The sequence below is a fragment of the Ranitomeya variabilis genome, chromosome 3, assembly GCF_051348905.1.
Source record: "Ranitomeya variabilis isolate aRanVar5 chromosome 3, aRanVar5.hap1, whole genome shotgun sequence".
Taxonomy (NCBI): Eukaryota; Metazoa; Chordata; class Amphibia; order Anura; family Dendrobatidae; genus Ranitomeya; species Ranitomeya variabilis.
The window spans coordinates 43,674,536-43,701,493 of NC_135234.1; the positions used below are offsets into that span (position 1 = coordinate 43,674,536).

Consider the following 26,958-nt stretch of genomic DNA (forward strand, 5'->3'; position numbering starts at 1 on the left):
ATCATGAAAGTAGGGCATTTAAGTAGAACCATGCAATGGTGAATTCCTCGTCCTCAAACAACTTATTTAACCTTTTAAAGACCAGGGGTATTTCTGTTTTTTTTGCTTCCCTTTTATATTTTTTTATTTTTTAAATATATTTAAAACATTTTTTTACTTGCTGCAATAGTCCCCATGGGAAACTAGAAGCTGTGATCATCCGGTCGCTTGTGCTACATAGATCAGGGCTGCAGAATGCTCACTTGCTATGAGCATCGACCACTGGGTGGCGCTCATAGCTGTCCGGCTATGACAACCCCAGGGGTCTCCTGCTGTCCCCGGGATGTCATGTCAACCCATCCACTGACAATGAGGCGGGCGGTTTAATACCTACTCTAATTAAACCCTGCAAATTATTGGTCGATTAATGGATCAAACACCTGTTGTGAATGTTGCCATTAAGCTCCTTGGTAGCAAACAGCAAGTTGTGCAAAAACTACTGAAACCTAGAACAGTTGGACGTGTGCATTCAGAAGTTTAGAGAAGGTCACATTAAGTGTGTGTAATAAATATATATATATTACATGTATATATGACAGTGGAGCTTACCCGTGGCTTTATAGCGCATAATCCCTATCCAGAACAGATAATCTGCAGACATGTACAATCTGTGGCATGTTAAAGGGGTTGTAACAACATCTCAGATGGGTAAAATCACATAAAATCCTTCATATTCTTGAGCTCAGTAAGTAACGCATCGTTGGAATCAGGGTCTCTACCCCTACATTAAGCTGCTTTCAGATGGTGGAGTAAAAACCTGCTGACAGATTCCCCTTTAATGCTCTAATTCTATTATACAGGTTGTTTATGTTTTTTTTGCTTTGTGTTTTTTTTTTTATAGGTTTATGTCTTGTTTAATATTTATTTTTTATCATTTTTGTTTTTATACTTTTTTTTTTTTTGCTCTTTTGGGATTTTTATCATTAATATATTAAAAAGTATTTTGTGTGTGTGTGTTAACCAGACATTAAGACCTTAGCTTCCAGCATCCATGTATAGCTGAGGCTATAGAGATCGGTTCATGGCTGGCGCTAGCGTCTCTGCGGACGTTGTTGTCTGGTCACTTTTATGTTGTGCTTCGTGCAGAAGTGTTACTGTACTGTGTAATAATTAGATCCTATTGTTTCCTCAGGTACAAGCTGCTCATGCTGGAAGAAAAGGCAGCCCAACATCCCGAGGGGAAGGTGACTGTACACAGGTGCGTATTTCTCGGAATCTACATGGCTATATAGAGTCTGTCAGCACCAGATGACTGTTCAAACCAAGCACAGGCGCTCGGTGCACCATGGCGTGGCCAAACAGTTCAGTGCACCTTCCCACTTATTTTCCATCTATTCCTCCCCTCTCTGGCTCCCGGGAGTCATCGGTGTGGAGATAGGTAAAAATCAAGTACCTGGGAAGGTGAACATAACTGCTTGGCACCTGTGCTTGGTCTGATCAGTCATTTTGTGGTGACACTCCCTTGTAAAGTTTTTTATTTTTTTTCTTTAAACCATCAAGCGTCCATTAAAATAGTAACCTGAAAAATACTAAAGTAACCAATGTCCTCCTACTCCTCTGTCCGAGTCCGGCACTGGTCTCTGGACGCCCCCAGGCCTTGCTGTACAGCCATGTGATTGCCTGCAGCGGTCACATGCCCATCTAGCTGGAGCAGGAAGTGCAGAGAAAAGTGGGCGCTGCTGAGGATGAGACACAGTGAGGGATGGGTATAAGGGTCCTTGGTCATCTTTCTAGACAAGTGGCCGTCCATGATTAGGTATATATGACTGGAGACATTTTACCACTGCAGCCAATGAATAGATGGAAGTGCAGAGGCCCGTGGGGCACCCAGCACAGATGCCTGGGGTGTGTATTATTACGTTATCATTTTACACCATTCTTGGTAGATTTTTATAGTAAAATATCCATAAAGCAAATGGCCGGACCCCTATTTTTGGTATGGCGACCATAGTGAGCTGCTTCTTCATACCTAGATCACAATCTTGGCTTGTAAGTCGTAGTCCCCCTTTATTAGAAGGACCTCGATGGGAATCTTCTCTGACTAATCGTACATCTCTGCCGTGTTCCAGATTTGGTGACTTTGTGGATCTCAGTGAAGGCCCCCATATTCCCAGGACCGGGTTTTGTATGCAGTACGAGGTGACGGCCGTTCACCCCCTGTCCACCATCTCCTCAGAATATATTCAACGCTTCCAGGGTCTCTCCTTACCCAGACACTTGATGGTAAGAACACACAAGATTCACATGGGGAAATTATATGTGTCGTGCAGACTGACCAAGAATGGGTTCTTCTCCGAAGCTCCAAAATCCTGGGATCATCATCCTCAACCGTCGAGTCATCTGTAGCCACTGGTGTAACATGATCTCTCCTCGAAATAATAAAATATAAATAGGGCCTCCCTCCAAATTGTCCCCTAAATCATGATGGCGGTGTAGAAAAAGGAGTTGGAACATCAATGGCTGAACCTTTTGTTCTCAGGGGAGCCAAGTTTCCGCCAAGTGTTTAAGAGTGACTTTCTCCTCTGTCGATAAGGCAGGAACGCTCGGCTGAGAGCTCGTGTGTCTGGTATGTTATCTCGCGTTCGACCATAGCTTGTAAATGTATGGTAGGTGGTGGTCTTCTAATAATCCCAAGATCAGGGCTCCCAATTCCTCAAGTGAATAGAGCGGCATTTCATGTGTGTGACTACCTTCTCCGGTCACTACGTTGGGTCTGGAGGACCAATATGGTCGACCACGAATTGCCCTAGTGTACATGTGTGATCTTCATTCACTATCCATCGACTACGTCCGTAATCTGTGGCTGCTGAACAAGAGCTGTAAGAACCACCTCTCACATGGTGGCATCCACGGAGGCCAATCATAAGAAGATCCACGATTGCTGGAAGGTAGGAGCCGTTCTCGAGGCTCTACTCCGGCGGTCACATGGTCCTGTGAATCCATTTGTATGTAGGTGGGCAGCCATATGGAAATTGTCTATCATCCTAATTACAATAAGAAGAGCAGCTCCGCAGCTCAAACTGCTGCTCTACCAAGTAAAGTTCTGAGCGTGCGTGTGCGAGAGATCTCCAGTATTTCCACACTTGTTCAGTATGTTTCTTTCCCCCATTTTATTTGTTTTCTTAGCTCTTGCTAGGAGTACAGTACAATCAGTCTTGTATTGTGTGGACGGTAGCGTGTCCATTATGTTAGCATAATTACAAAGGAGGCTTGTTTGCGGACCCTTCACATAACCCCGAGTGGTCCGGCTTCTGCTTCTCCATTCTTGCTGAGTGTTAAATAATAATTGCAGTTGAACAAGGGTCTATAATAGCGCTCTTGTTTTTCTTCCCTTTTCCCCTTTCTTCTCCGGTTAATAAGCTACAAGAGGCTCTGAATTATTAAATCGCATTTAACCGCGTGAAAGGCGATTTCTGTTCTGCGTCCTTAGTCGGCTCCTGCTGAGCGCGGCCGCGCGTTGTGCTGGGAAGGGAGGATTGTTGTGCTGCAGAGCCTGGTAGAAAAGTGCCGGGACCTGGGAATGAAAACCTGCTAGTGTATATGTGGTAGAGATCGTATTATGTAGCCGTGAGACCCATAGACCTGACATATACCAGTGCCCACCTATATATCATACACCTGACATATACCAGTGCCCACCTATATATTATAGACATGACACATACCAGTGCCCACCTATATATTATATGCCTGACATATACCAGTGCCCACCTATATATCATCGACCTGACATATACCAGTGCCCCCTATATATCATACACCTGACATATACCAGTGCCCACCTATATATCATCGACCTGACATATACCAGTGCCCCCTATATATCATACACCTGACATATACCAGTGCCCACCTATATATCATACACCTGACATATACCAGTGCCCACCTATATATCATACACCTGACATATACCAGTGCCCACCTATATATCATACACCTGACATATACCAGTGCCCCCTATATATTATATGCCTGACATATACCAGTGCCCACCTATATATCATCGACCTGACATATACCAGTGCACACCTATATATTATAGACATGACACATACCAGTGCCCACCTATATATCATAGACCTGACATATACCAGTGCCCACCTATATATTAGACCTGACATGTACCAGTGCCCACCTATATATCATAGACCTGACATATACCAGTACACACCTATATATCATAGACCTGACATATACCAGTGCCCACCTATATATTATAGACCTGACATATACCAGTGCCCACCTATGTATTATAGACATGACATATACCAGTGCCCACCTATATATTATAGACATGACATATACCAGTGCCCACCTATGTATTATAGACATGACATATACCAGTGCCCACCTATATATTATAGACATGACATATACCAGTGCCCCCTATATATTATATACCTGACATATACCAGTGCCCACCTATATATCATAGACCTGACATATACCAGTGCCCACCTATATATCATAGACCTGACATGTACCAGTGCCCACCTATATATTATAGACATGACATATACCAGTGCACACCTATATATCATAGACCTGACATATACCAGTGCCCACCTATATATTATAGACATGACACATACCAGTTCCCACCTATATATTATAGACCTGACATATTCCAGTGCCCCCTATATATTATAGACCTGACATATACCAGTGCCCACCTATATATCATAGACCTGACATGTACCAGTGCCCACCTATATATTATAGACATGACATATACCAGTGCCCCCTATATATTATATACCTGACATATACCAGTGCCCACCTATATATCATAGACCTGACATATACCAGTGCACACCTATATATCATAGACCTGACATATACCAGTGCCCACCTATATATTATAGACCTGACATATACCAGTGCCCACCTATATATCATAGACCTGACATGTACCAGTGCCCACCTATATATTATAGACATGACATATACCAGTGCCCACCTATATATTATAGACCTGACATATACCAGTGCCCACCTATGTATTATATACCTGACATATACCAGTGCCCACCTATATATCATAGACCTGACATATACCAGTGCCCACCTATATATCATAGACCTGACATATACCAGTGCCCACCTATATATCATAGACCTGACATATACCAGTGCCCACCTATATATCATAGACCTGACATATTCCAGTGCCCCCTATATATTAGACCTGACATATACCAGTGCCCACCTATGTATTATAGACATGACATATACCAGTGCCCACCTATATATTATAGACATGACATATACCAGTGCCCACCTATATATTATAGACCTGACATATACCAGTGCCCACCTATATATTATAGACATGACATATACCAGTGCCCACCTATATATTATAGACCTGACATATACCAGTGCCCACCTATATATCATAGACCTGACATATACCAGTACACACCTATATATCATAGACCTGACATATACCAGTGCCCACCTACAGTGCCTACAAGTAGTATTCAACCCCCTGCAGATTTAGCAGGTTTACACATTTGGAATTAACTTGGCATTGTGACATTTGGACTGTAGATCAGCCTGGAAGTGTGAAATGCACTGCAGCAAAAAAGAATGTTATTTCTTTGTTTATTTTTTTTTTTTTAAATAGTGAAAAGTCTTTTCAGAGGGTCATTTATTATTCAACCCCTCAACCCACCAGAATTCTGTTTGGTTCCCCTAAAGTATTAAGAAGTAGTTCAGGCACAAAGAACAATGAGCTTCACATGTTTGGATTAATTAACTCTTTTTCCAGCCTTTTCTGACTATTTAAGACCCTCCACAAACTTGTGAACAGCACTCAAACATGGTCAACATGGGAAAGACAAAGGAGCATTCCAAGGCCATCAGAGACAAGATCGTGGAGGGTCACAAGGCTGGCAAGGGGTACAAAACCCTTTCCAAGGAGTTGGGCCTACCTGTCTCCACTGTTGGGAGCATCATCCGGAAGTGGAAGGCTTATGGAACTACTGTTAGCCTTCCACGGCCTGGACAGCCTTTGAAAGTTTCCTCCCGTCCCGAGGCCAGGCTTGTCCGAAGAGTCAAGGCTAACCCAAGGACAACAAGGAAGGAGCTCCGGGAAGATCTCATGGCAGTGGGGACATTGGTTTCAGTCAATACCATAAGTAACGTACTACACCGCAATGGTCTCCGTTCCAGACGAGCCCGTAAGGTACCTTTACTTTCAAAGCATCATGTCAAGGCTCGTCTACAGTTTGCTCATGATCACTTGGAGGACTCTGAGACTGACTGGTTCCAAGTTCTCTGGTCTGATGAGACCAAGATCGAGATCTTTGGTGCCAACCACACACGTGACGTTTGGAGACTTGATGGCACTGCATACGACCCCAAGAATACCATCCCTACAGTCAAGCATGGCGGTGGCAGCATCATGCTGTGGGGCTGTTTCTCAGCCAAGGGGCCTGGCCATCTGGTCCGCATCTATGGGAAGATGGATAGCACGGCCTACCTGGAGATTTTGGCCAAGAACCTCCGCTCCTCCATCAAGGATCTTAAGATGGGTCGTCATTTCATCTTCCAACAAGACAACGACCCAAAGCACACAGCCAAGAAAACCAAGGCCTGGTTCAAGAGGCAAAAAATCAAGGTGTTGCAGTGGCCTAGTCAGTCTCCTGACCTTAACCCAATTGAAAACTTGTGGAAGGAGCTCAAGATTAAAGTCCACTTGAGACACCCAAAGAACCTAGATAACTTGGAGAAGATCTGCATGGAGGAGTGGGCCAAGATAACTCCAGAGACCTGTGCCGGCCTGATCAGGCCTTATAAAAGACGATTATTAGCTGTAATTGCAAACAAAGGTTATTCCACAAAATATTAAACCTAGGGGTTGAATAATAATTGACCCACACTTTTATGTTTAAAATTTATAAAAATTTAACTGAGCATCAAAACTTTTTGGTTTGTAAGATTTATGCATCTGTTAATAAATCCTGCTCTTGTTTGAAGTTTGAAGGCTCTAACTTATTTGCATCTTATTAAACCTGCTAAATCTGCAGGGGGTTGAATACTACTTGTAGGCACTGTATATATCATAGAGCTGACATATACCAGTGCCCCCTATATATTATATGCCTGACATATACCAGTGCCCACCTATATATCATCGACCTGACATATACCAGTGCCCCCTATATATTATATACCTGACATATACCAGTGCCCCCTATATATTATATACCTGACATATACCAGTGCCCACCTATATATCATAGACCTGACATATACCAGTGCCCCCTATATATTATATACCTGACATATACCAGTGCCCACCTATATATCATAGACCTGACATATACCAGTGCACACCTATATATCATAGACCTGACATATACCAGTGCCCACCTATATATCATAGACCTGACATATACCAGTGCCCACCTATATATCATAGACCTGACATATTCCAGTGCCCCCTATATATTATAGACCTGACATATACCAGTGCCCACCTATATATTATAGACATGACATATACCAGTGCCCACCTATATATTATAGACATGACATATACCAGTGCCCACCTATGAATTATAGACATGACATATACCAGTGCCCACCTATGAATTATAGACATGACATATACCAGTGCCCACCTATATATTATATGCAAGTAGAGGAGCTGCGGAGACACCATCACGTGTTTCTCAACGCAGGCAGTGAATAGCCAGGCCTTTCCCCGGGAAGGAACAACCAAGGGAAGGGCAGCATCCAATAAAGGAAAACATCCAATAAAGGAAAACCACCTATGCCAAGCATGGTATCCATCCACAGACAGCTGTTTCGGGGTTTTTGCCCCTCATCAGTGTGGAGTAGGAAACTGGCTATCAGGAGCAGTGCCTAGTAGAAAGACTATAAAGGCACGGATGATTGACCTCGTGGAGACCAAAACATCCAACACTGCGGAGACACCATCACGTGTTTCTCAACGCAGTGATCCAGAACACTGCCCCCAAATATGCAAATGCAAGTAGAGGAGCTGCGGAGACACCATCACGTGTTTCTCAACGCAGGCAGTGAATAGCCAGGCCTTTCCCCGGGATGGAACAACCAAGGGAAGGGCAGCATCCAATAAAGGAAAACATCCAATAAAGGAAAACCACCTATGCCAAGCATGGTATCCATCCACAGACAGCTGTTTCGGGGTTTTTGCCCCTCATCAGTGTGGAGTAGGAAACTGGCTATCAGGAGCAGTGCCTAGTAGAAAGACTATAAAGGCACGGATGATTGACCTCGTGGAGACCAAAACATCCAACACTGCGGAGACACCATCACGTGTTTCTCAACGCAGTGATCCAGAACACTGCCCCCAAATATGCAAATGCAAGTAGAGGAGCTGCGGAGACACCATCACGTGTTTCTCAACGCAGGCAGTGAATAGCCAGGCCTTTCCCCGGGAAGGAACAACCAAGGGAAGGGCAGCATCCAATAAAGGAAAACATCCAATAAAGGAAAACCACCTATGCCAAGCATGGTATCCATCCACAGACAGCTGTTTCGGGGTTTTTGCCCCTCATCAGTGTGGAGTAGGAAACTGGCTATCAGGAGCAGTGCCTAGTAGAAAGACTATAAAGGCACGGATGATTGACCTCGTGGAGACCAAAACATCCAACACTGCGGAGACACCATCACGTGTTTCTCAACGCAGTGATCCAGAACACTGCCCCCAAATATGCAAATGCAAGTAGAGGAGCTGCGGAGACACCATCACGTGTTTCTCAACGCAGGCAGTGAATAGCCAGGCCTTTCCCCGGGAAGGAACAACCAAGGGAAGGGCAGCATCCAATAAAGGAAAACATCCAATAAAGGAAAACCACCTATGCCAAGCATGGTATCCATCCACAGACAGCTGTTTCGGGGTTTTTGCCCCTCATCAGTGTGGAGTAGGAAACTGGCTATCAGGAGCAGTGCCTAGTAGAAAGACTATAAAGGCACGGATGATTGACCTCGTGGAGACCAAAACATCCAACACTGCGGAGACACCATCACGTGTTTCTCAACGCAGTGATCCAGAACACTGCCCCCAAATATGCAAATGCAAGTAGAGGAGCTGCGGAGACACCATCACGTGTTTCTCAACGCAGGCAGTGAATAGCCAGGCCTTTCCCCGGGAAGGAACAACCAAGGGAAGGGCAGCATCCAATAAAGGAAAACATCCAATAAAGGAAAACCACCTATGCCAAGCATGGTATCCATCCACAGACAGCTGTTTCGGGGTTTTTGCCCCTCATCAGTGTGGAGTAGGAAACTGGCTATTAGGAGCAGTGCCTAGTAGAAAGACTATAAAGGCACGGATGATTGACCTCGTGGAGACCAAAACATCCAACACTGCGGAGACACCATCACGTGTTTCTCAACGCAGTGATCCAGAACACTGCCCCCAAATATGCAAATGCAAGTAGAGGAAAGGCCTGGCTATTCACTGCCTGCGTTGAGAAACACGTGATGGTGTCTCCGCAGCTCCTCTACTTGCATTTGCATATTTGGGGGCAGTGTTCTGGATCACTGCGTTGAGAAACACGTGATGGTGTCTCCGCAGTGTTGGATGTTTTGGTCTCCACGAGGTCAATCATCCGTGCCTTTATAGTCTTTCTACTAGGCACTGCTCCTGATAGCCAGTTTCCTACTCCACACTGATGAGGGGCAAAAACCCCGAAACAGCTGTCTGTGGATGGATACCATGCTTGGCATAGGTGGTTTTCCTTTATTGGATGTTTTCCTTTATTGGATGCTGCCCTTCCCTTGGTTGTTCCTTCCCGGGGAAAGGCCTGGCTATTCACTGCCTGCGTTGAGAAACACGTGATGGTGTCTCCGCAGCTCCTCTACTTGCATTTGCATATTTGGGGGCAGTGTTCTGGATCACTGCGTTGAGAAACACGTGATGGTGTCTCCGCAGTGTTGGATGTTTTGGTCTCCACGAGGTCAATCATCCGTGCCTTTATAGTCTTTCTACTAGGCACTGCTCCTGATAGCCAGTTTCCTACTCCACACTGATGAGGGGCAAAAACCCCGAAACAGCTGTCTGTGGATGGATACCATGCTTGGCATAGGTGGTTTTCCTTTATTGGATGTTTTCCTTTATTGGATGCTGCCCTTCCCTTGGTTGTTCCTTCCCGGGGAAAGGCCTGGCTATTCACTGCCTGCGTTGAGAAACACGTGATGGTGTCTCCGCAGCTCCTCTACTTGCATTTGCATATTTGGGGGCAGTGTTCTGGATCACTGCGTTGAGAAACACGTGATGGTGTCTCCGCAGTGTTGGATGTTTTGGTCTCCACGAGGTCAATCATCCGTGCCTTTATCACCTATATATTATAGACATGACATATACCAGTGCCCACCTATATATTAGACCTGACATGTACCAGTGCCCACCTATATATTATAGACATGACATATACCAGTGCCCACCTATATATTATAGACCTGACATGTACCAGTGCCCACCTATATATTATAGACATGACATATACCAGTGCCCACCTATATATTAGACCTGACATGTACCAGTGCCCCCTATATATTATATACCTGACATATACCAGTGCCCACCTATATATCATAGACCTGACATATACCAGTGCCCACCTATATATTATAGACATGACATATACCAGTGCCCACCTATGTATTATAGACCTGACATGTACCAGTGCCCACCTATATATTATAGACCTGACATATACCAGTGCCCACCTATGTATTATAGACCTGACATATACCAGTGCCCACCTATGTATTATAGACCTGACATATACCAGTGCAGTGCCTACCATATACCTACTCAGTCTGACTGTGCATGGTCCCCCGACCGCCAGTCTCTATACCGTGACTAATTGTCGCATTTTTGCCGCAGGCTCATCACACCGTGTGGAAAAAATTACGATGGAGAGCCCAGAAACCGGTAAGATGACGCAACCGGCAATGAAATCCTCTGAAAACGCACCAGAACCAGTGACTTGTTTGTTGTGCCAGGATTAATGAAATAAACTATCGGAGAGAGAAATTATAGGGGAAAAGAGCGGCCATAAAGCGGCTACCGGACGGCGGCCCGGCCTTTTACTGCATTGTGTTACTGGCGATGCAGGAGGATCGTTCCTCAGGTTTATTACCCCGGAATGTAAAACGCGACAGTTTGTAGTAAAAGAGCATCTAAAATCTCCTCTGCTGCCAAAAATCACAGGAGCTGAATGGCGCCAGGTGATTATTACTCAAAATTCTGCTTTCTGCGATATTAGAAACATTTCTATTGTCCCCATCACCTATAAGTGACATCGCTCAGAAAAAAACTCCAAGTGGGATGAAATGATGGAAAGAAAAAAAAAAGCAATTTCACCATTGTTTTTTGGGGTTTTGTTTTTACGGCATTCAGTGAGCAGTATACATGGCTCCAGGTCGGTACGATGATGACGATACCAAACTTTTATATAGTTTGTTTTTTTATTATTATTATTATTATTATTATTATTATTATTTTAGAGGTTTAAAAAAAAAAAAATCTGAACTTTGTGAAAATTTAAAAATTTTGATTTGTCAACATTTTCTGTGACTCGTCACTTTAAGTTTTCCGGTGAAATAGCGATATGTAACTGTGTCAGGGCATGGTATTTTTTTGCTTGCCAAATTGAAGTTTTTATTTTGGGGTGTTTTTGAGCTTTAATAGAGTTTTGGGGAAGGAGGTTCAGTGACCAAAAAACAGCAATTCTGGAACCTACATTTTTATTTTGTTTTCAACTTTCTATTTTGATTTCAAAAACTTTCTATTTTGATAGATGGGACTTGTACTGTACAACCATACTGGATATGCTTAGTACTATTACTTTTTTTTTTTTTAATATACTTTCAGAAGGGAAAAGCGGTATTTTTTAAAAATGTGTATTTTTTTTTTATTTTTTACTTTATCTTTAGTAACTCTAGTGGACCTATGCTGTAGACTTTTGTACTTAAAAATGTCAAGTCTCCTATGAGCCTAGCCTATGGCTGGTATTCACAGGAGTACCAAGTACATCATCAGACTTCTGGTTGCCACTTCAACCCTCCAGAACCCCACAATCACCGAGCAGGTGGAAGATGGGCGCCCAAACCTTGACTGCTCTTGTCATGCAGTTACGGTGACGCTCCAAGTTGGGCGATCCAAGTTAGGACAAGTCACCAGGATGGCACAACATAAGTTCCACTGCAAGTGATTGGCAGCAGCATTTAAGTGGTTAAACGGTATGGATCACAATTATGCAGCAGGGATCAGAGTGAGAAATGGATTTCAGAACAGACGTCCTAAGAGGATTGTGCCCCTTCAGTGCTGTCAGGGGTAAGTAAGTGGTTAAACGCCAGCGATAGGAGCTAGCTCCGCTCACTGCTGGTACTGGCAGATGCTGGCTGTATAATACAGCCGACTCCTGCTCCATGACAGATGTATCCTTAATCGAGCGTGAAGTGGATAATGTCCTGCCTAGAGATGAGCGAATTTGATCGGGTCCCTGCTTATTCGGCAAGCTATAGTGCTTACTGAATAAGCTGCAGAGGGAACCCGGCTTCCTGGATTGTGCCGGCCGATCAGCTGTCCGGTGCCGCAGGTGCATGTGTCACTCATCTCTAGTCCTGACCTCTGACAGTAACGAATACCCATTATTTTTCTATATATATACACCAGGGGAGGGATTGAAGTGAAATTGCGCCATGACTTTAAAAAAAAAAAAACAAAAAAAAACGCCATTCATGAATCAGGCGAAAACATCTGGAATTGCTAAGCTCTGGCTCCAAGGCGGAAAACAAAAAAAAATAGGCGAGTACATATATAAAAAAAACTAAAAAAAAAAAAAAAGCGCAAATAGAATAATGAATGGTGTACAAACAAGAAAAGGTGCAAAACGCAAAAAACTAGACCGAAAATGGGCGCAAAGGCAGTGATGAATTGGGGGCTTTGAATGTATATGATGGTTATTTTATGTTCGTTCTTAAGGTTGTGTTTTTTTATATTTATTTTGCATGAGGATTTTGATCAGTTACAGTGTTTCCTGATACATTGGATTTTGCTTTATAACATGATGATCTGAACATGTTCCCATGGGCCCAACAGGGCAGGTTTTGTCAATTATGCATGGAAATGCAGAGCCGTCCTATGTGTAGACCCTAGGGGTCTTGTGGAACGTGTTCCCTCGGGTGGTTATACTACATGATTTTTTATATTCTTTAAAGGTGCAGTGTATGAGTATAGTCCTGAGCGGACTGAGATGTAACTTTTTTTTTTTTTTATCTGCGGTGGGATACATGGCTGTAGAAACTTATAAAAGCAGTTAAGTTTTGCCGCGAGCGGAGATCATGGTCACATCCAAATTTAGAGGTTTTCTTGTGCCAGGTTTGTATATCTCTTGCAGAAGTTTCTTTGTTCCATAAGACATAGCTACAAGAGCGGCGCTCACATAGTGTGCTCCAACTTAGGAGACGGTTGGCTTAGTTTTATCTTTTTTTTTTTCTTGAGCCCACAGGAAAAAGCTTAGAGAGTGTATTATAGATATTATTTATCTGTAACAAAACCTTGTAAATTTCATAAAAAAAATAAATAAGAGGACTTCCGGGAGGCGGAGCTTGTGAATGGCCGCTTCTTATCAGAGCTCCTGGACCGAGGGCGCAGAACATCTCCTTTAACGCCCGTTTCTCATACTGAGCCCAGGATAGGGACCGGACAAGGGATACCCATTGTGGCCCCCGCTCTCCGGACTCCCCGGGAGTCACCAGGTGCAAGCAGCACCACATACCTAATTACACGCGGCGCCGCTCCCTTCTGGTAATCAGAGGCCGGAGGCAGTGAAGAAACTGGAGGAGAGGGGGCGCTCTGCACGTGACAGCGTTGATCGCCGCCGAGAGGAGGAGAGCGGGAGTTGCCGGTGAGAATCCGAAGCGCCCCGGGTTGGTAAGCGGCGTCACAGGGGTGCGGGAAGATCTGCGCGGGAAGAGGAGGTGAGCCGGCGCCATCTTGCCAGACAGCGTGCAGGTCCTCACTACTGCCGCACACCGCTGGAGGGGAGAGAGAAATCAAGCTACTACTGCCGCCGCCGTGACAGGGTGAGAGGCACAGGTGACACTCATAATACTCAGACACTGAGGGAGTGGGAGACGATTGCAAGACCTAGATTAGCCCTATACATTCCGGGCAATACTTCTTTGGAGACCCACTGGAGGACATAGTGCCAGTGTAGGAGAAGGAGAGCAGCATCTTTGATCCTAAATAATCATAACACCGGCGAGGGTGTGAAGTGTGGGAAGAGACATTCCTATGAACTTTCAGAAATCACACCTGGTATTGGTTACAGTCTGCTGGGATCTTTGCACAACTACACTGCTGGGGCTCTGTACTGGCTCAAGCCACAGCTTTATATTGTCTGAGGTGTATATACAACATCTTTGTGAAAGGCACTTTTAATTCTTCTGGTATAATTCATGCAAAGTCATGAGTGAAAGCCCACTTAGGGCAATAATCTAAAAGATATCCAAATTCATCCCCGGATGTAATTGCTACGCATAACGGCATCACTGACAACTTTACTAACTACCTTAGGCTTCCATCTCATCATGGACAAATTTGTGGGTAAAAACGCCAAGTCTGGCAGAAGCTCTACACGTAACCAAGCAGGCGCATCGCCTATGTCACAAAAAGACGATATCAATATAGAAAACCCACAGTCCATTGCAACTGCTATCATAGAACGGCTGATGCCTGAGATAGACAATCGCTTGGCAGCTTTTCAATCTTAATTGGACACAATAGTTTCACAAGTTAACACCCAGAGCGCACGCATAGCAGAAGTGGAACAAAGAATATCAGATCTGGAGGACTCAACCACGACCCTCAAAGACAAACTAGATAACAAAGAAAAGGTCAATTCAGATCTTCTGGACAAAGTAGATGACCTTGAAAATAGGTCTCGTCGTAATAATCTGAGACTTATAGGCCTCCCAGAGTCTATCCCTCCCTCGGAGCTAGTTAAAATTACATCTGAGTGGCTGCCTAAAGCTCTTGGGGTGCTACCAGCTTCGGGCGTAATGGCTGTTGAGAGAGCACACAGGTTGGGACCACCGAGGGGAGGAGAAGGTGATAGACCACGTCCAGTCATCTTTAAAATCCTGGATTTCCAAGATAAAACCCGCATCTTGGCAGCATTTAGGAAACAACGCACCCTGCTGTTTGAGAACCACAAACTACTTTTGTTCCAAGATTACTCGGCCGCAATGGCGACCAAACGTAAAGCCTTCAACCCTGCTTGTAAAATTTTGGTGGATAAAAACATTCGCTTTAGTCTGCAATATCCCTCGATTCTGCGCTTTGTCATGGAGGGTAAAAATCGGTCCTTTAGTGACCCAGAAAAGGCTCTGGAATTTCTTCAGGATACACCCCGGGCTCATTCTAACTCTGACAAACCCTGAATAAGAAGAGCTGCTCTAATTTGTCATTATTAAGTGATGTCGTGTTTATGCCATTACTCTTTTGCCCTCAGGCGGCATGTTTATTTTCTATGTTATGTTCACTCTTTGGTTGAGTGTCTCTGTTATAGTTATAAAGTTTATTTGCGGGGGGGAGTTGGGAGGGGGGGAGGGGCTCTGCTTGCGTATACTTAATTCTCAGGTTCTGGGAGGTCTCGCGCTCACTCGCTGGGATGGGTGGGGATCTCACTTACAGCTTCTGCAGGTGGGTCTGGTGGTCACCCGAAAGGGGATAGGTTAATGACAGACCAAGCAGGCACTAAAGATACCACTATCCGCTCCTTACAATGGTGCTCATGGAATGTCAATGGACTGAACTCCCCAGTTAAGAGGAAAAAGGTCCTAAATTTTTTACAAAAACAAAAATTCCACATCATTTTTCTCCAAGAAACACATTGGATCAGGGGTAACCACCCCTCTCTGTTAAGTAGGAAATACACACTTTGTGCCGAGGCTTCATATACAAAAAAACAACGAGGAGTAGCTGTACTGATATACAATGGCCTCAATTATGAGATACTTGACACCTTAGAAGACCCTTTGGGCAGATTTCTTTTGGTTAAAATTATAATTGAGGGAATGTGTTTTAGTTTGGTCAATATTTATGCCCCAAACACACCTGAGGTTCAGTTTCAGGTTAAACTGAGAGAGAGGTTGGCAGGGTGGGATACATCAAGGGTGATCATGGGAGGCGACTTTAACGAGGTAGCAGACATCTCCATGGATAGATCCAACCCTAAAGATACTTATCGACCGGTACAGGGGAGCAGTATTCAATCATTAATAGACCACTTTGACTTGATTGACATATGGAGACTACAACACCCCTTGGAGAGGGACTATTCTCACTACTCCCATGTACACGATTCACACGCCAGGATTGATTGCTGGTTATTACATGAGTCATTGGTGCCCCTAGTAACACAGTCTAATATACAAACTATTCATATTTCAGATCATGCCCCGGTGACGTTCCAATCTAAACTAACATTTCCGGTTCATCAGGAAAGGAGGTGGCGCTTCCCTTCTTGCCTATACCAATCAGATGATTTTAAAAAATATTTGCAGATGTCTTGGGGAGAATATAAGAACGATAATCAAACTCACTGTGATGACGCACACCTGTTTTGGATGGCCTCTAAGGCCGTGCTGAGGGGTAAAATTATCTCTTATGTCAGTCATAAAAGAAAAGAAATTATGAAAAGAGCAATGGATTCACAAAAATCAGTTACCCAAGCTTACAAAGATTTTAAACTGAATAACTCCCCACTGACAAAAGAAAAATTTTTGAAGGCGAGGGAGGAGGCGGATACTCTGGCCCATGAGATGGCTATGTTCAACTTGGACTATCAAAAACAAAAATATTTTAAATGGGGTAACAAACCGGGGAAATTGCTAGCGTCTCTTACAAGGCCATACAGGAAAGCAACGAAAATATGTAAAATACAACAACGCAATGGTCACACCTTAACTAATAATGAAGAGATAGTGGATGAATTCCGTTCCTTTTTCGACGAGTTATATAAATCAGAGGCGGGAGAAGGAGGAGGGAGTGGGAATTTCCTTAAAAGCCACCTTGCCCCGGCGCTCACGGAAGAAGAGAGAGAAACCATCAACTCCCCTATTACACCCTCAGAAATTTTACAGACTTTGACTAAACTTAAACTTTCTAAAGCACCAGGCCCAGACGGGTTCAGCAATGAACATTATAAGATCCTAGGAACACATATAGCTACCCATTTGAGTGAGTTATTTAATAATATAGTTGAATCGGGCCACTTACCAGACCGGTTCAACGAGGTGGTGGTTATTGTTCTCCCAAAACCAGGTAAAGACCACACTCGGGTTGAAGGATATAGACCTATCTCGTTATTAAATTCGGATTTTAAAATTTTTACAAAAATCCTGGCAGATAGACTACAGAAAATAATTCCAAATTTGATCTTGCCACAACAAACTGGATTCATCCACGGAAAATCCATCACATACAACATTAGGACAGCTTTAAGTGTCATATCTTATAGCAGAGCACACAAACGGATGAAAACCATAGTGGTCAGCCTTGACGCTGACAAGGCGTTCGATAGGGTAGCATGGGATTATCTATACGATCTGCTATTATTCCGAGAGTTTGGTCCATGGTTTTGTGAAGCTGTCAAATCAATTTACAGGCAACCACTATCCAGGATGTCTGTGAATAATGTTCTATCTAGTCCCTTTGAGATTCAGCGGGGAACACGCCAGGGCTGCCCTTTGTCCCCACTCTTATTTGATGTAGCACTAGACCCCCTTTTAAGAACACTACAGAACGAGGCAGCTTTTGAGGGGGTGAAGGTGGGAGCTACATCTATAAAGATCTCGGCCTTTGCTGATGATGTTCTTTTATTTATTGCCAACCCAGGAAAAGCAATCCCGGCCATTATGCAAATTTTGGAGAATTTTGGTAGATGCTCTGGGTTTAAGGTTAACCATAGTAAATCTGAGGCCCTAGCGGTTTTTCGATCCGGGAGATCGGGTGACCCCTTATTCCCGTTCCACTGGTGCCAGGATTCTATCAAATACTTGGGGATACGATTGCCTGCAGACCCATCTATTTTATATAGAGCTAATTACAAACCATTAATCTCCTCCATAGTTGACCTTCTCCATTCATGGAAACACTTCACACTGTCGTTTTCTGGTAGATGCTACTTAATTAAAATGGTAGTATTTCCTAAATTGTTATACACCTTTCAGACGTTGCCCCTTCTCCTGACTAGATCAGACCTGGACTTATTGAACCTAAACTTTCGTAAATTCATTTGGGGAGTTGGAGGTAGATCACGAATTAGTCTTGCAAGACTGCAGGCAATGAGACTAGAAGGTGGAGTAAATTTTCCTGACTTGGGAAGATATAATTTAGCGGCCAATTTTAGATATGCAATTGATTGGATTAGGGGTGTCTCCCACTTTGCAAATGTTGAACTAGAGCAACAATTCTTCCCACATATCTCGTTACCGGCCTTGTTACACCTAAATGGGGAAGATCTCCCAATGGGAATACATGAACACCCATCACTATGGCAGACGCTGCAAACTTGGAAACAATGTAGGAAAATTTGTAATTTAAAGCATGGTCTGTCTCCCTTCCAGTCCTTTTTGGGAAACCCGGGGTTTTTGAGGGGCTCCGCACCATCTTTTTATAAGCTTTTGGCTTCCCAGGGTTGTGGACAGGCAGTGGATCTCTTAGATCCTAATTTCTCTATATTATCCTTTGAATTGGCGTCACAACGATTCCCACTATTTAGTAATAGACCATTCTTATTTCTCCAGGCACGCAGTTTGGTACAGAAATGTCAGTCAGGGGGAGTGGGGGGGGGGGGGTGGAGGGGAGAATTAATCTAGATGGGTTTATTCGAAATGCAAAATCCAACCCGGCTTCTATAAGCAACATTTACTCATTATTACGTAGAAGGTGGGTGGGGGAAGGGAAAACTACAGGAGTGGCGAAATGGCTGAGGGACATGCCATGTTTGAAGGTGGGAGACCTCTTTGAGGCTACTTTGTCACAGAGAAAGATTCTGCCATACAGCAGCTACACGGACATGGCACTTTTAATACTACACAGAGCCTACATTACACCTTGCATGCAATCTAAAATGTCCCCCTCCACCGTCTTTTTGTGTTCGAAATGCAAGTCTCGTAACACTGACATATACCATCACTTGTGGGGTTGCCCGCAAATTCTGGAACTATGGAGAGAGGTACACAAAGAATTACAGAATATTTGTAAAGTAAATTTCACGCTTACTCCACAATGGGCCATATTTAATATCCTAGACGAGTCATCTCTCAAACTGCCCAAACACATTAAGGCAACACTTATAATTTGGGCTTCGGCGACTAGGAAGAGCATTTTACACCAGTGGCTGAGCCCTTTAGTCCCTTCACTTCCTTTCATTCGCACTAAACTTCAGTTTATATTCAGAATGGAATGGTTGGACGCACTGACTAATAGAGAAAAGCAAGTGGGTAAATTCTTTTCTACGTGGGCTACTTTTATTCCTGCGCTCCCTCTAGAAACTAGGGAGAAACTGAGAGCACATTTTGAAAACACCCAATGGTACTTAGTACAGAGGATAGGTGGTAACTCACCAGTTTCGTGAGTCACTTCTTGGTTATGCGCAAGCAAAGTTTGGGGGTCTCTAATTTGGATTTTGTAGGGGGGGGGGGAGGGATGTTGAAGTTATATTGTTATTTAACACTGTCATATTATTGCACTATTATTGGAATGGTATGATTTGTACTGTCTTGAAAAATCTAATAAACAGATTTGGAAAAAAAAATAAATAAATAAATAAAAAGACGAAATGGAAGCTCAGCACTAAGATTGGAGAGGAGGGCTAATTCTCCTTAATCCTAAAAAAAATAAATAAATAAATAAAAATGTAATCAGTTTAAAAAAAAAAAAAAAATCATGTCTCTTTAAAAAGGTTCCAAAATGTGGATTTTCACTTATTTTTAAACTTAAATCACTACAAAAGGCAATGCTATCTACTATATAATTGTCTAAGGGTCACTTCCGTCTTTCTGTCTGTCACGGATATTCATTGGTCGCGGCCTCTGTCTGTCATGGAATCCAAGTCGCTGATTGGTCGTGGCAAAACTCCCACGACCATTGCCACGACCAATCAGCGACGCGTACAGTCCGGAAGAAAATGGCCGCTCCTTACTCCCCGCACTCACTGCCCGGCGCCCGCATACACCCCGCAGTTCACCGCTCACACAGGGTTAATGCCGGCAGTAACGGGCCGCATTATGCCGCGGGTAACGCACTCCGTTACCGCTGCTATTAACCCTGTGTGACCAAGTTTTTTACTATTGACGCAGCCTATGCAGCGTCAATAGTAAAAACATCTAATGTTAAAAATAATAAAAAAAATAAAAAATGATTATATACTCACCTACGCCGCCTTTCCCGCTCCTCGCGATGCAAGCGGCACGTTCCGGTGGCAAGGATGGTCTGGCAGAAGGACCTGCCATGACGTCACGGTCATGTGACCGCTACACAGTCATGTGACCGCGACGTCATCACACCCTGGGACCGGAAGCTGCCGCCTGCACCCCACACAGGCGACAGAGCTACAACGCGCCTGCGGAAGGTGAGTATATGTTTATTTTTAATTTTTTTAACCTGTGTCATACGTGGCTGGGCAATATACTATGTGACTGGGCAATATACTACGTGACTGGGCAATATACTACGTGGCTGGGCAATATACTACGTCACTGGGCAATATACTACGTCACTGGGCAATACGTCACTGGGCAATATACTACGTGGCTCTGTGCTGTATACTAAGCCACTGGGCAATATACTACGTCACTGGGCAATATACTACATCACTGGGCAATATACTACGTGGCTGTGCAATATACTACATGGCTGGGCAATATACTGCGTAACTGGGCAATATACTATGTCACTGGGCAATATACTATGTCACTGGGCAATATACTACGTGACTGGGCAATATACTACGTGACTGGGCAATATACTACGTGGCTGGGCAATATACTACGTGGCTGGGCAATATACTACGTGGCTGGGCAATATACTGCGTGGCTGGGCAATATACTGCGTGGCTGGGCAATATACTACATGGCTGGGCAATATACTACGTGGCTCTGTGCTGTATACTACGTCACTGGGCAATATACTACGTCGCTGTGCTATATACTACGTGGCTGGGCAATATACTACGTGACTGGGCAATATACTACGTAGCTAAGCAATATACTACGTGACTGGGCAATATACTACGTAGCTGGGCAATATACTACGTGACTGGGCAATATACTACGTGGCTGGGCAATATACTACGTGGACATACATATTCTAGAATACCCGATGCGTTAGAATCGGGCCACCATCTAGTAATATATAGTCCTGATCAAAAAGTTTCCAGAGGAGCTGAGTATAGTGATGAGTGAACATGCTCGGATAAGGTGTTATCCAACCATGCTCAGGTGCTAACCATGTGGTTTCAGTGTGCTCGAAAAATATTTTCCACAAATGAGCACTTGACCAGGCAAGCTTGTTTACTGGAAGCCATTCCAGGTGATGACCTGATGAAGCTGCTTCAGGGAATGCTGGAGGTATGTAAAGCTGTCATTCGAGTCATCATTTTGTAATAGATTGCTCAGTGTGCAGGATGCTATGGTTTTCGGCAGCGCGAGTCCTGTTTACACTTGATGATCCTTCGCCGAGTACGTTGATTTTTTGCACAAAAGATCATTTCACCCTATGAACGCGCGTTTTGTTTGTTCATCGGTTGACGGCAGCCTGTTTGTGTGACAAGATAATTGTGAAACGAGCCAATTTAAGACATGTCGTTCACAATAATCTTTCAGTGTAAATGCAGCTTAAAAGAGAGGTAATTTGAGGAATCCCAGGTATCACACATTTTCTAGTTTGTCACACGTGTTTCTTTACTCCTTGTCCCTTCATGGTTTTGCTGTCTTCAGTCTAAATTACTATGTGCACAAGAAGAACAAGAAAAATCAATACATGAGTAGTTATAGGCAAACATTTCACTGGCATAGTGGGCTATTATTATTAGTGCCAGCGGCCCTGGATAGACAGGTCTATATGTGCTCGTAGGCAGAGACCTGTCAGACAAGGCAGCGGGCGTGGTGAAGCCACCAGACTCTCGCCTGCTTTTTCTCTCTGTAACGCCGCAGTTTTTCGGAGCCAAACTTGTCTGAGGTAATACAGCTAGTGCCTTATACATGACTAGATGGTGGCCCGATTCTAACCCATCGAGTATTCTAGAATATGTATGTCCACGTAGTATATTGCCCAGCGACGTAGTATATTGCCCAGCAACGTAGTATATTGCCCAGTCACGTAGTATATTGCCCAGCGACGTAGTATATTGCCCAGCCACATAGTATATTGCCCAGTGACGTAGTATATTGCCCAGTGACGTAGTATACAGCACAGAGCCACTTAGTATATTGCCCAGTAACGTAGTATACAGCACAGAGCCACGTAGTATATTGCACAGCCCATGTAGTATATTGCCCAGCTACGTAGTATATTGCCCAGCCACGTATGACACAGGTTAAAAAAAATAAAAAATAAACATATACTCACCTTCCGCAGGCGCGTTGTAGCTCTGTTGCCTGTGTGGGGTGCAGGCGGCAGATTCCGGTCCCAGGGTGTGATGACGTGTCGTCACGGCGGGTCCTTGTCGCGCAGGACCTGTGATGACGTCGCGGTCACATGACCGTGTAGCCAGACCATCCTTGCCACCGGAACGTGCCGCTTGCATCGCGAGGAGCGGGAAAGGCGGCGTAGGTGAGTATATAATCATTTTTTATTTTTTAAAATTATTTTTAACATTAGATGTTTTTACTATTGACGCTGCATAGGCTGCGTCAATAGTAAAAAATTTGGCCACACAGGGTTAATAGCAGCGGTAACAGAGTACATTACCCGCGGCATAACGTGGTCCGTTACCGCCGGCATTAACCCTGTGTGAGTGGTGACCGGAGGGGTGTATGCGTGCGCCGGGCAGTGAGTGCGGGGAGGAAAGAGCGGCCATTTTCTTCCGGACTGTGCGCGTCACTGATTGGTCGTGGGCGTTTTGCCACGACCAATCAGCGACTTGGATTCCATGACAGACAGAGGCCGCGACCAATGAATATCCGTGACAGACAGAAGGACAGTCAGAAAAACGGAAGTGACCCTTAGACAATTATATAGTAGACTAGATGGTGGCCCGATTCTATCGCATCGGGTATTCTAGAATATGCATGTCCACGTAGTATATTGCCCAGTCACGTACTATTTTGCCCAGTCACGTAGTATAATGCTCCATGCAGTTATGGCCCCATAGATGCCCCATATAATGCTCCATGCAGTTATGTCCCCAGAGATGCCCCATATAATGCTCCATGCAGTTATGGCCCCATAGATGCCCCATATAATGCTCCATGCAGTTATGGCCCCAGAGATGCCCCATATAATGCTCCATGCAGTTATGGCCCCATAGATGCTCCATATAATGCTCCATGCAGTTATGGCCCCATAGATGCCCCATATAATGTTTTAATGCAGTTATGGCCCCATAGATGCCCCATATAATGCTCCATGCAGTTATGGCCCCATAGATTATTATTATTTATTATTATAGCGCCATTTATTCCATGGCGCTTTACCTGTGAGCAGGGGTATACATAATAAAAACAAGTACAATAATCTTGGCTTGGTACCGTGTTTACGGCCTTGCGTACTATTTTGGCACTGTTCCACCATTTACAGGTTGCGTAATACCCCATGAGCCACTTAGGTCTTCTTTTTGGGTCATCTTATCGCACTGAGTCATCACCTGTGTTTCCTGTGTGTTCTTGATGGCGTTTATATGTTTTTAATATTGTTTTTGTTTATGTTGTGTGTTTTTGGATTTGTCAATAAAATCAGCCTGTGTCATTTTATATACAATTATTCGTCTGATGGTGTGCGATTTTTTTTTTGCAGTAATGCTTTCTCTTCTGGTTTATTAGTTTATGGCCCCATAGAGGCTCCATACAGCATTGTACCAGATGTAATGCTGCTGCTGCAATAAAAAAAAAAAAAAAATCACATACTCCCCTCTCGTCGCTGCTCCTCAGCGTCCCGTCTCTCCGCACTGACTGTTCAGGCAGAGGGCGGCGAGCACACTCAAACGTCATCGCGCTCTCTGACCTGCATGGTCACTGCAGAGGACAGGAAGACGGAGCAGCGCCCGGCGGATGGAACGCAGACAGGTGAATATAAAATACTCACCTGCTCCTGGCGCTCCTGACGCTGTCCCTGCCTGTCCCATGGTACCGCAGCTTCTTCGCGCAGGGCCTGTGATGACGTCGCGGTCACATGACCGTGACGTCATGGCAGGTCCTTGTCACACACCAAACTTAGCACCGGAACCTGCCGCTTGCATGGACCGGTCACCGGAGCGTCGGAAAGGCGGCGGAAGGTGAGTATATAGTGATTTGTTGTTTTTTTTAATTATTTTTCACGTTACATGTTTTTACTATTGAAGCTGCATAGGCAGCCTCAATAGTAAAAACTTGGTCACACAGGGTTAATAGCGGCGGTAACGGAGTGAGTTACCTGCTGCATAATGCGGCCCGTTACCGCTGGCATTAACCCTGTGTGAGCTGTTACTGCGGGGAGTATGGAGCGGGTGCCGGGCAGTGACTGCAGGGTAGTAGGGAGGGACTAATCGGACTGTGCCCGTCGCTGATTGGTCGCGGCAGCCATGACAGGCAGCTGGCGAGACCAATCAGCGAATGAATAACCGTGACGGAAGTTGCCGACAGACAGACAGAAGGACAGACCGAAAGACGGAAGTACCCCTTAGACAATCTAATATATAAAGCTGAATGTGTGTATGTATGTATGTGTGTATGTATGTCCGGGATTAGCATCTGAACCGTCGCAGCTACAGCCACAAAATTTTGCACAGTCACACGTCTGGACCCCGAGAGCGTCATAGGCTATGTTGTGAGGTGAAATTTTAACCCCGCGCTTTCCAATTCACCAAACAATTTTGCCCCTATCTACATAATGGGGAAAAAATGAAAGGAAAAGTGTTGGAGGCAAATTAACAGCTGCCAGATGTGAACAAGGGGGACTTAAAGAATGAGAGCGATGGCGCCAAAGAGTATATACTGTACAGTTGCTAAGGTGGGGCCCCAACATGGGATGCTCACCACACACGGGGATATGAACACACACACAAAATGCGCCACACACTACCACGTGCTCGAACACATATACCACCCTCAGCGCACATTTCACCACACATACACCAACCTCGCCACATAAAAGTAGAAACACAAAAGTCACCGCTCAAAACTCGCCACGCGCAAAACTCTCCACATGCAAAACTCGCCACACGTGCAAAACTCACCTCATGGAAAACTCGCCACACACAAAACTTGCACACGCGGAAAAATTGCCACATGCACAAAAGTTGCAACACATGCAAAAGTTGCCTCACACAAAACTTGCACATACTCAAAAGGCACCACACATAAAACTCGCCACGCGCAAAACTCGCCATGCGCAAAACTTGCTGCACACAACTTGCTACACTAACCTGTCACATGCAACTCGACACACAAAAAGTTGCTACACGCATGTCGCCACACAAAACTCATCTCACAAAAGTCGCTACATGCATGTCGCCACACGCAACTCAACACACACAACTTGACACACGAAACTCGCCCTAAAACACACACAAGTCTGGTATTATCATTCAAAAATAAAAATCTGATTAATAAGCAGACAAACTACAAGAGCAACAAATGTACCATATAGGAATCCGGCAGCTGTCAGTCACATGACCAGTCTATTATGTGTATGTGTGAGCTAATATATACTGCCAGGGGGTGGGCTTACTGTTGGCTGGAGATTTATCAGGCTGCCAATTTAGCTTACAAATACTGAGGTAAAAATACTGACCAAATAACGTGTGAACGAGGTCTAATACAGGAGGAGATGACATACAGATATATATATACAGGAGGAGATGACACACAGGTATATACTATTTACAGGGGAGATGACATACAGGTACATACTATATACAGGAGGAGATGACACACAGATATATACTATATACAGGAGAGATGACATACAGATATATACTATATACAGGAGGAGATGACACACAGGTATATACTATTTACAGGGGAGATGACACACAGGTATATACTATATACAGGAGAGATGACACAGGTATATACTATATACAGGAGAGATGACACAGGTATATACTATATACAGGAGAGATGACATACAGGTATATACGATATACAGGAGGAGATGACACAGGTATATACTATATACAGGAGCAGATTACCTACAGGTATATAGTATATACAGGAGGAGATGACATACACGTATATGCTATGTATAGGAGGAGATGACATACAGGTATATACTATATACAGGAGGAGATGACATACAGGTATATACTATATACAGGAGGAGATTACATACAGGTATATACTATATATAGGAGGAGATGACATACAGGTATATACTATACAGTGCCTACAAGTAGTATTCAACCCCCTGCAGATTTAGCAGGTTTAATAAGATGCAAATAAGTTAGAGCCTTCAAACTTCAAACAAGAGCAGGATTTATTAACAGATGCATAAATCTTACAAACCAAAAAGTTTTGTTGCTCAGTTAAATGAGGGTGAATTATTTTTCAACACCTAGATTTAATATTTTGTGGAATAACCTTTGTTTGCAATTACAGTTAATAATCGTCTTTTATAAGACCTGATCAGGCCGGCACAGGTCTCTGGAGTTATCTTGGCCCACTCCTCCATGCAGTTCTTCTCCAAGTTATCTAGGTTCT

General features: G+C 44.1%; 1 protein-coding gene across 1 annotated transcript in view; it reads left to right on the forward strand.

Moving 5' to 3' along the window:
- MRPL39 (mitochondrial ribosomal protein L39) overlaps window positions 1–26,958 on the forward strand; it is a 130,173-nt gene that overhangs the window by 91,995 nt on the left and 11,220 nt on the right. The window contains exons 7-9 of the mRNA XM_077294011.1: window positions 1,172–1,237; window positions 2,109–2,262; window positions 10,931–10,978. Of these exons, the coding sequence (XP_077150126.1) occupies window positions 1,172–1,237; window positions 2,109–2,262; window positions 10,931–10,978 (268 nt within the window). The remainder of the gene's footprint in view (window positions 1–1,171; window positions 1,238–2,108; window positions 2,263–10,930; window positions 10,979–26,958) is intronic.